The following is an 11253-nucleotide window of genomic DNA, read 5'->3' on the forward strand; positions in this document are numbered from 1 at the left end:
TGCCATTGATCGGGGTTATGCAGCTGTTAGTTGGTCCTGTTACATTTATTTCTACTCTCCTCCTAACCCTTCCTGCCATTGTCATACACAAAACCTTATATATCTCTCTCTCTCTACCCTAGGTTATCTGTTCAGTTCATATTTGCTAGACCTTCTCCTCTTCCCTTCTAGTTTAACCAGTCCATTAGAGTCCCCTTACCCCCACCTCTGCTTACTAGCCCTGCAGCTGGTCCATACAATTTCAGGATGGTTAGTTATCCAATCCCTGGCATACAAAAGTTGAGAAACATTGTAGTAGACAGGTTTCTATCTCAGTCCCATCACATGGACCCTTCTCTGGTTCAAATGGAATCCATCAAAGTGATGCAAGCTTTTCTCTCAAAAGGACTTCCAATATGGAAAATAGTCAAAATCTGCTTTCTGGCTCTATACTAAAACAACGTAACACCTCCCTTTTTCTCCTTCTTCTTTTCTGTGTATCACATTACACAGGGCAATATTTCCAAAATAATTTCTTGAGTTCATCACTTTTATCTTGGCAAGCAGTTCCTTATAATCCTCTACACCTTTCTATACAATTGGCATGACCGTGCTCCACGATCCCTTGATCTCTCTCAGCCCCACCTACTCATCTTGTACTTTTATTCTTCTACTTAGGGAGTCGGTAAGGACCAGAAAAAGACAATCTCTTTTTATTAAACATTTCTTTAAAGGAAGTTTACATCAAGAGTAAAATATATGTGATGCTTCACGTTTAACGTGATGTTTCATTTAAATGAAAAAAAACGTGATATTTAAGGCTATATGAGAACATAGGATAGTTATGACACATCTATTCTGATTGTAATTCTGTTCTTCATATGCTTGACTAGATTTCATCTTTTATAACTGATGTCCTTTGTGTGTGGGAGGGGGAGAGCATCAGTGTCATGAAACAGACTGAGATGTTGACTTACTTTCTGGCAGCATACTCCTGGGAAAAGCATTTTCATGCAGAAAGCTAGGGGAGGAGCAGTTTAAAAACAGGAAATTAACTCTTTTTTTTGTTTGTTTGTTTTAGATCTTGAAGGATCATACACTAGATTACCCTTGTTCCTGCTGATTTTGGTTTGCATTTTGCTCATCCTGGCTGTGTTCCTGTGCTGTATCGGCACTACTCAACATTTCAAAGCCTTGGAAAAGTTTCATTCGCAGTTCATCATCTGCCTTCTTCAGATAAGGCAGGCTGTTTTCAGCTGGTGGACTTGGTTTATAAGACAGTAGCAAAGGTTTGGTGTATTTTCACATATAGGACCATGCATTGTTTCCAGATAATGATTTTACCTCATTCAATGTAATGTAACTGTATCAGAGGGAATGAACCACTATATATTAGAAACAGAAGATCATTAAGTATCTGGAGATACAACCAAGTGCATGAAGATTCTGTACATAGGTCTTAGGGCCACCTGGATGATCCAGAACATTTCTAAATCCCACCATAATCTGCTACCTGTATTTGTGAAGCTACAAACTCCAGAAGGATGCTACTTTTGGTACAATTAAAGTATTAAGAAGAAACACAGGCATTAAATCTGAGAAATTAGGACCATACCCAACATACCCAGGTTTAAGAAATGAGGTCCATTCTTATAATGGTATATGCAAATCAAAGCTATCGGAAAGTTGCTAACCCCAGGAAAAAAAACAGCTGTGTTTCAAACCAGATTTCAGAAGACAATAGACTGCATAGTCGGCTTTTGAGATGTGCAACTGCGATCCATGCAACCGCACAGGGCACTGGGGTTTCGGGGGCACCGCTATGGGGTTGCAAGTGACACCCCAGTTTTTATACATTAGATTAGGCAGGAATAAACCAAATTCCTGCCGACATCCAGTGTAGCCATCAGACACATAATTCCGGCTTCCATTCATCCTCTCCACCATCGTTTGTGGAAGGAGTCATGTTTCAACAAACATCTCCTGCTGTCATTAGAGCCCATGCCATACTGTGAGTAAGGGGGGCTAGCATTCATCCCCCCACCCCCAAAAATTTAAAAGGGCCATGATCCGCGGCCGCCAGTAAAGTCTGGCCTATTGGCAGCTGAAGATATAACAAGGCTGTCAGGCTGCAATGGAAGTCCATCCCGCAGCAGCCAAACAGCAGAGAACCCTCATGGCAGAGCCCATTCCACTGGTGGCTAAAGAAGAGAGCTAATTAGAGAAGTGGAGGCCCTGAGCCTCATGTGTGTGTGTGTGTGTGTGTGTGTGTGTGTGTGTGTGTGTGAGAGAGAGAGAGAGAGAGAGAAAGAGAGACAGAGTGTGTGTGTGTGTGTGTGTGTGTGTGCGCGAGAGAGAGAGACAAAGCTTTCATGTGTATATGTGTGTGTGTGTGACAGAGTCTCTATATGTATCTGTGTGAGAGAACAGAGCTTGCACAGTGTGTGAGAGAGAGAAAGAGCCCATGTGTGTTTGTAATGAGAGAGACAGAGCCTTGCATGTGTGTATGTGTGTGGTGTATGTGCATGTATGACAGAGCGCTCACAAGTATCTTTGTGAGAGATAGAGCCTGTGCATGTGTGTATGAGAGAAAGAGTCAATGTGTGTGTGTGTTTTTGAGAGATAGAGCCTGCATGTGTGTGTCTTTTGTGTGTGAGAGAGGAGAGAGACACTTTACGTATGTGTGTGTGTGTTTGTGTGAGAGAGGCATAGCCTGTACATGTGTGTGTGTTCTGCACATGCACGCAACAGAGAGAGACAGAGATTGCATATGTGTGTGTGTGGGGGCAAATTAAAAGGAACTATTATAAAGGCAACAAGTCTATATGTTAGAAAAGTAAAAAAGTAAGAGGAAAAGGAGTCCAATTTGGTTCTCAAAGGAGGAGACTGAAGAAATAAAGGCATGAAAAACAGCATTCAAAAAGTGTAAAGTATCACAAAAAGAGCAATACATTGAAGAATACCTGATGAAACTAAGGGAGACAAAGAAAGAAGAAAGACAGCAAAAGGTCAAGTGGAGGAAAGAATTGCCAAAGAGGTAAAACAAGCTGATAAAACATGTTTCAGATATATCAGAGAAAGAAGGAAGGCCTGAAGTGGTAAAATTAAATTGAAGGTGACAAAGAGCAATGTGCAAAGAATAAATATAAAACAAATACTTCAGTTTGGTGTTCACTAAAAAAGATTCTGGAGAAAGACCATTGCTGGTTAAAAAGACCATAGATTGGGGTGGGATTGACAAAACTCCTTTTACAGAAGAGAATGTATGGGAAGAGCTAGAAAAACTTAAAGTGGACAAGGCTATGGGGCTGGTTGAGCTACATCCCAGGATACTAAGGAGCTCAGAGATGTGCCAGCTGGTCCACTGAAAGACCTGTTCAATAGATCCCTAGAAACGGAAATGGTGCCGCAAGATTGGAGAAGGGCAGTTGTTGTAGCAGAGAGGAGGCTGGAAACTACAGGTTGATTAGCCTCACCTCATTGGTAGGAAAATTATTGGAGATTCTGCTGAAGGAAAGGATAGTGAACTATCTACAATCTGGCGGGTTGCTGAACCCGAGGCAGCATGAATGCATCAGGGGAAGGTCCTGTCGGATAAATCTGATTGAGTTTTTGATTGGGTAACTAAAGAATTTGATCAAGGAAGAGCGCTCAACAGGATTTACTTGGATCTCAGAAAAACTTTTGATACAGTCCCACATAAGAAGCTCATGAATAAAATGAGAAGCTTGGGAATGGGTACCAAGCTGGTGGAGTGGATTGCAAACTGATTGACTGACAGGACACAGCATGTAATGGTAAATGGAATTTACAATGAAAACAGTGTTAAGTGGAGTGCCACAAGGCTCAGTTTTGGGACCAGTTCTGTTTAATATCTTTGTGAGCATTATGTGGAAGAGAGAAATGGTAAAGTTTGTCTATTTGTGGATGATATTAAAATCGGCAACAGCGTGGACATGCCTAAATGAGTAGAGAGAATGAAAAATGATTTAAGAAAGCTTAAGCATCATTGAAGATTTGGCAGCTGGGATTCAATGCAGAGTCATGTATCTTGGGTGCAATAATCCAAAAGAGCTGTATGTGATAGGGGTGAAAGATTAACGTGCACGGACAAGGAGATGGCCCTTGTGGTAATAGAGTCTGGCGATCTAAAGGCAACAAAGCATTGTGACAAGGATAGGCAATAGATAAAGCCAGAAGAATGCTGGGATGCACAGAGAGAGGAATAACCAGTAAGAAAAAGGAAGCGATAATGCCCTTGTTCAGGTCCTTGATGAGGCATCACCTGGAGTGTTGTGTTTAGTTCTGGAGCCCGTATCTCAAAAAGAATAGAGACAGGATGGAGTCAGTTTGGAAAAAGGCGACCAAAATGGTGTAGTGTCTGTATCAGGAGACTTATGAGGAAAGGCTGAAAGATCTGCCTCCAATCAGAAACCCCTACCTCCCTCCAAGCTCAGGTACCCCTGCCATAGGGCCCGGGTAGCCCCCTCCCCAAACAACACTGTGATCCAAATACTCAATATCTAGGAACATCCTGTGGATGGCTCTCCTCCAAACGTTCAGGAACAGGTCTTGCACCATGTCCGCAAGGTGTATGCCATCCTTCCTGAACTGTTCCTCACATTCACCACAGCCCCAATCATGTCTGATGTGCAAACCACCATGGCACTCAGTAAAGTTTACAATTTGTTTGTTGAGCTTTGGCATCCAGTGCCCCCAAAGCTGTGAGTCCAGGAATCAGCGACGAGAGATGATCTCAGACCAGGCCATCCGTGTGCAGGGCATTAGGGACGAGATATGCGCAATGTCATTCCTCATGGTATCTAGGAGTACACAGCCAGAAATGAAGCCCAGATCATTGCCCCCCAAGTGAATGATGTGCACCTCAGGAGGAGCTGATCTGGCCAGTTGCCACAGCAGAAGAGGGATGAGTTGGCTCCATCACATTCCTTTCTTGCCCAACCACTGTAAGAACAAATTGTAAGCAGCAAAGTCCAGGTGCAAGCTGAAGGCACCTTTCTTTGCCGAACACATGAACGAGTGTTCCATAATCCATATCATCGCCAATGAAGACCTAGAATGATACAGTTATTAGTGCATTACTCAAGCAAAACCCTCCCCCCCCCTACCCCTGTCCCATACCAGCACACTCCTACTCAACCAAATGTGCCTCACTAGGGTGCAGACAGGCCCAGAGAGCCATTTGCCTGCCTAATGTAAGACAGGAAAGTGGGGAAGTTCCACCTGCCAATTCGCTGTATGGCAGCACCAGGGAAACCAGAAGCGGCAGTGCTTGATGTAGCTCCAGTATGGAAGGAGTAAGTTCTGAATTGGTCCATTTGCATTCCAGCTGCCTCTAAGGTGCACCTCAAGATGGCAAACAATTGATATCTGCTTAGTGGGAAAGAATTAACATACACTTGCTCTCTTAGGTCTAAGGGAAACATAAAGCAAGGTCTTTGCAACAGGGCAGGTGGGCAATCCCAGGACCACCATCAGGACTACTGATTAGCCATGCCCCATCTGGTCTGTTTTGGATCACCTGATCTGCAATGACAGCCTGGCTGGCTTCCCTGATCAAAATGTCTCTGGCCAGGAAGCTAGAGCATTCCTGTCTATGGCTTGCTGCCACAACCAACTAGCTTATCCTCAGGGCAGCAAAGAAAGCAATAGAGAATGCTACCCAGAACAAGGCTAATTCAAATTGGTTGGTGACCATTGACGGGAGAACCTGTCACAACACTAGGAGGTGTGCATGCAGGATAGGCCTGCTCCCATCAGGCACACTGGGTTTCAGCTTTGCCCATCCAGAAAGGCTCGCTTTACCGTGAAGTCTCTGACTGGATTTGACCAACCCTGCGCCTTGATGAAAAATGCATAACCCGCCAAATTGTCCTAGACCATGCTCTGGGATGTGCCTCATTGCCAAGCTTGCACTATGTATTCAAGTAAGGAGGGACCAAACGCATATCTCACAGCATTTAGGAAATCCTTGACTTCTTTGAAGCCATTCAGATAAGCCCACCGGGTAGATGGTGTGACCACTGGCACAGCAGGTCAAACGCATCCTTGCTCCAAATTCTCCAGAGGTGTGTTGGCACGGGTGCCACCCCCCAACCTCTCAGCATCCAGTGCCAGTCTCCAGACGTCTTACCATTTACAACGAGAAAAACAATCGGCAATCTTGTTGCGCAATCCAGGGATATACTTCGCCTACACCAAAACATTCAATTGCTAGCAGTTCAGCACCATCACCCTCAGGAGCTCTAACACAATAGCACATTCAGCAGCATGCCAATTATCTGCCAGGTTATCACCCCAGAATATTACCTTCCGGTTGGCCAAATGTTCACCCCAGATGTGCATCGATACCACCATTGGGAACAACTCTAGGAAGGTAATAATTGATGTAATTCTAGATGCTACCCAGCTTGCTGTCCAAGTCTCAGTGCACCAGGCTCCTTGGCAATAAGGACTGAAGCCTATGCCACTCGAAGCGTCAGAAAAGAGCAACAAAGCACCAATCATGCACACCAATGCAGCACACCTGGGATCGCTGCCATGCGCCAGGGCAAGGGCCGGAGGTGAGTGCACTCTTGCAGGCCCCCCTTCTGCGCTCAGAATGCGGCGCCAGGTTATCGGTGGCATCCGCGAACTGGCCTGGCACTGCGCCCTTAATCGTGATGCTTGAGATGCAACTGCAACATCACTCTTCACTTCGATGGCAGGGGGAAAGAGGGGAATTGGATTCAGATGATAGTCTGCTGGAACTCGACTTTTACAGTCCACAGTAATGATTAGGGATGTGAATTGTTTTTGAATGATTAAAATTATCGTCCGATAATTTTAAAATCGTTCTAAACCGTTAGAGTACACGATACAATACAAATGCCCACGATTTATCATCAGGAGCATTTATATTGTATCGTTAAATAGGGCACGGGAATTATTTGGGGGAGGGCGGGAAAACCGGCACACCAAAACAACCCCTAAACCCACCCCGACCTTTTAAAAGAAATTCCTTACCCTCCCGAACCCCCCCAAAATGTTGTTACCTGGTGGTCCAGTGGGGGGGGGGGGGTCCCGGCGCGATCTCCCGCTCTCGGGCCATCAACGCCATTTTGGCTACCACTGATAAAAAGGCGCCAATGGCCCGAAAAAAAAAACCCACCCCGACCCTTTTCAAATTACCCCTTTGCTTCTCTCACCCTCCCGACCCCCCCAAAAACCTTTTACATGTACCTGGTGGTCTAGCGGGGGGTCCGGGAGCCATCCCTTCAATCGTGCCGGTGCCGGTGCTGGAGGTTTCAAAATGGCGCCGATCGCCTTTGCCCTTAACTTGTCACAGGGAGCGACCGTCGCTCCCTGTGACAAAGTAAGGGCAAAGGCGATCGACTGCCAGTATGGCGCCAGAAATCGGGGGCTCCCCCAAAACGATAGGAAAACCCCACGATATTGATCGTGGGGGTTCCCTTATCATTTTTGGGGAGGGCGAGAAAAACGGCACACCAAAATAACCCCTAAACCCACCCCGACCCTTTAAAAGTAATCCCTTAGCTTCCCCCACCCTCCCGACCCCCCAAAAAACTTTTTACAGGTACCTGGTGGTCCAGTGGGGGTCCCGGAAGCAATCTCCCACGATCTCCCGCTCTGGGCCGTCCTCCCGCTGCTGGGCCGTCGGCTGCCACTAATCAAAATGGCGCCGATGGACCTTTGCCCTTACCATGTGACAGGGTATCCGTGCCATTGGCCGGATCCTGTCATATGGTAGGAGCACTGGATGGCCGGCGCCATCTTGTGCTCCTACCATGTGACAGGGGCTGACCAATGGCACCGGTAGCCCCTGTGACATAGTAAGGGCAAAGGCTATCGGCGCCATTTTGATTACTGGCAGCCGATGGCCCGAGTGCAAGAGATCGCTCCCGGACCCCCGCTGGACCACCAGGTCTTTTGGCAAGTCTTGGGGGACCCTCCTGACCCCCAAAAGGCTTGCCAAAAGTCCAGCGGGGGTCCGGGAGCGACTTCCTGCACTCGGACCGTCGGCTGCCAGTATTTACCCACTTCCAGCATGTGTGTGAGAGAGCCTATGTGTCCCATATAGACTCTCACATGTACGCACACACCACTTGCAGCCCGATGCAATAATAGTGCTAGTAAAATGTTTGCTGATTTTCAGAGCACATTCTTAATGCCAAGATTTTTTTTTTAACTCCTGATGTAATAAGCCAATGATATGCTAATGAATTGAGAGTTTAAAAATGAGTAACAAAATGTGCATCCGGCTCAGGTTGAACACACATTTTAACTAGGGAAGTGGGTGGAGGCATCCCTGACAGGGTACCTAGGTAAGTAGCGGTAGCCACTACATGGATAAATTCTGATTCATCTGTCTATCTGACAGCGGACAACGGGAAGTATTTTATCTGGCTAAGTAGCAGTGAGACATGCCAGTTAGCCTTATAAGTATTGACTAATGTTGGCTATGTGGCAGCTGCTTCTCGCTGTCAGATAGATGAATAAATCAGTTATTAGCAGATAAGTGGTGGCGGATACAGGCACTTACCCAGAGAGTTTTGTTTTTTTATTTAACTTTTTGCACTTTTTTTTATAGCACTGGAAACTTAACTCCAGCTCTAACCAGGGGTTAAATTTCCAACACTAAAAAAGGCACACTGGCCAGATACAGTCTCTCTGTCTCGTGAGGTAATGCTTAATGCCCTCATTTGCACGGGATTTCCATGCAAGGGCGCTAAGCAGTACTCCCATTTGGAAATAAGTGTTTTCTGCATGCAAAACTCTTTGCTGCATCGGCAGCAAGTTTTGCCTACAGAAAATACATGTTGAAGTGTGCACAGAATCCTTTCTACTTTGGCCTTATAATACGTGCGTGTGTAAGAGCCTGTATATGTGTGAGTGTGAAGGAGAGAGGGCATGTGTATGTGAAAGAGATGGAGTGTGTGTGAAAATGAACATGTGTAAATGTATGTTTGTGAGAGAGGATAAAGCCCTCTCCCCCAATTCATGACAATCTCAGGGTGACTGGAAATCAAAAGACCCCAGGTATGGAGCGAAGGAGATTTTTTAAATCCGTATTAGTTTTAATTATTAGGTGTTATTTGATGTTTCTTCTGTTTTGAAATATTTTATTAGTGTTTTGAGAAATTTATAATATATTTTTATTTATTGGATGTTCTATTCATCAGGGACCCAATATTGAAAGATATCTGGGTATGTAACTTAACCAGATATAACTTATCTGGCTAACTTACATAAGATATCCAGCAATACTGCTATGCCACTGAATATCCACAAAAACATTGTTACTTAGCCAGATAAGTTATATCAGGCTAAGTTAGACCAGCTCTATGGCAGGTCTAACTTATCCAATTAAAATAATCAGATAAGAAGTGCTGCCCCAATCTGCCCACTGACTATCCAGCTTTCAACTTAGTTGGATAAGTCACTTATCTGGCTAAGTGGCAGCTGCTGAACATAGCTGGATATTCAGCAGCCATCATGTATCCGGCTAAGTAGTGCTAAATGCACTTTGAATATCAGTCTCCAGATGTTTTGAAATATTATTCTTTTAATAGTATTTTACTAATATGATACATGATTTATATTTCTTGATTTTCTTGTTTGATGTTTTATGAGTAATGGTAATGTTGCACTGCATACAGCATCTGGCTTGTTGTGATTTCCAGATCAGTTTTGGTCTACACATTTCTATTATGCTTTATGCTCTTTTATGCTTATTGGCTCTTTATTCTGTATTTGACTCCAACAGTTAACTGACACCTGTTGCATAATTTTGAAGTGTTAAAATCATCTGAATAAGAATAGGATCAGTGCCCGATATAGCATCGACCTATATTTCAATTAATGGTACACAAATTCTTTCTAATGTCATTGGTTGTACCCATTCCAATTCCTGATCCTCCTTTTTATATTTTCTTTTGTTTGTTGTAGAATCAGAAATGTTAAACAACCCTGGAGAAAAACAACTGATATTGTACATACAAAATATTTTTTTGTTTGCATGTTCAGTATGCTTACAGTGAATCAACAAAGAAAGACAGCTTTCTTTTGACAACGGATTTCTACCTTTTATTGCACCTCAGAAATACTACAATCACCCATGTGGATCCCACTTCAGAAGCTTTCTCCTAGATCAGATGTCTGGAAATGAGCACTAAAGTTCATTGAAACAGTAAATAGTATTTGTCTAATATCATACAAAGCAGGACTGAGTGCTAGGTTAATTATCAAGTCACTAGTTTAATCCTGGGAGTTGATTCAGTCATAAACCCCACCAGTTTTGCTTGCATGTCTTAAGATAGCAGGAGACTCCTTCAATTTACTTATAGATTGTATTCAGTTAGGAACCATGTATTTATTCCGTGTGTATTCAACTGCAGTTTACAGCTTTGCATAATGCCGCAATCAAGCGTTTATGATGGAGTCAAAAAAAATGCAGTTCCATTACTGTAGTGGTCACCAGCTCTGCTGTTAATAGGCTTCATTTCATAATTATATATTTTATTATATCACAGCAATAATTGGCTAACATGTTTTTATATATTCATAGCATCTTAATTTTCCCACAGCGCCTTGGAAAAACAAATCATTCTATTTTGAACAATACTTTTCTGAAGACTGTTTTTTCAATAGCCAGATACTGTATACAGCAGATTACAATGCAATTCACTCAGCGAGATGTACCATGTTTTACTACCATTTCCAAATGAATAGCTCCGATAACAGCATCCTAATGCATACAGAAAGATCTAGCTCATCTGGTCGTCTTCGCTATAAATGGAAAATAAAACCTATAACAGTGGAAAAGATAATATGAAGGAAACAGAGCAGCAGACGGTGCTTACAAACACACATACACCAAAAGTATAATTGCATTACAAGACATTTTATTCCCTAGTCACGAAATTTATATAATGGGCAAGGGGTGCGCTTTAAAGCACCTGGAGAAACTGAATACCTTTTGTAGAAAATGAGATTTAATTCAATTTCTGATTTATATTCCGCCTTTTCTGACTGGTGCAGCCACTTCAAAGCGGATTAATGTTAAAAATAAATACATAAATAATGCTCTAGCTTTATCCTGTGGGACCATTGTAAATGGACAAATGATATTTAACCTGTAAGCCACAAGCCATGTGTGAATCTTAAACACGCGGACTTTCCAAACTTCTCTCAATCATGTGTACGTTACACTTGTTGTAAAACTAAAAATTGTGAATATGGCTCTTCAAGCTT

The 11253-nt window shown here is 43.5% G+C and overlaps 1 protein-coding gene across 2 annotated transcripts in view; it reads left to right on the forward strand.

Annotated features, from left to right (window-relative positions):
* Nucleotides 1–1399, forward strand: part of LOC115089298 (nutritionally-regulated adipose and cardiac-enriched protein homolog) — a 36996-nt gene extending 35597 nt beyond the window's left edge. For both annotated transcript variants that reach the window (XM_029597405.1, XM_029597406.1), the window contains one exon: nt 1061–1399. In XM_029597405.1, coding sequence (XP_029453265.1) covers nt 1061–1263 — 203 coding nt within the window. In that variant the 3' untranslated portion in view covers nt 1264–1399. The remainder of the gene's footprint in view (nt 1–1060) is intronic.
* The last annotated feature ends 9854 nt before the right edge of the window (nt 1400–11253 follow it).

The sequence above is a fragment of the Rhinatrema bivittatum genome, chromosome 4 (genome assembly GCF_901001135.1).
Source record: "Rhinatrema bivittatum chromosome 4, aRhiBiv1.1, whole genome shotgun sequence".
In the NCBI taxonomy this organism is placed as follows: domain Eukaryota; kingdom Metazoa; phylum Chordata; class Amphibia; order Gymnophiona; family Rhinatrematidae; genus Rhinatrema; species Rhinatrema bivittatum.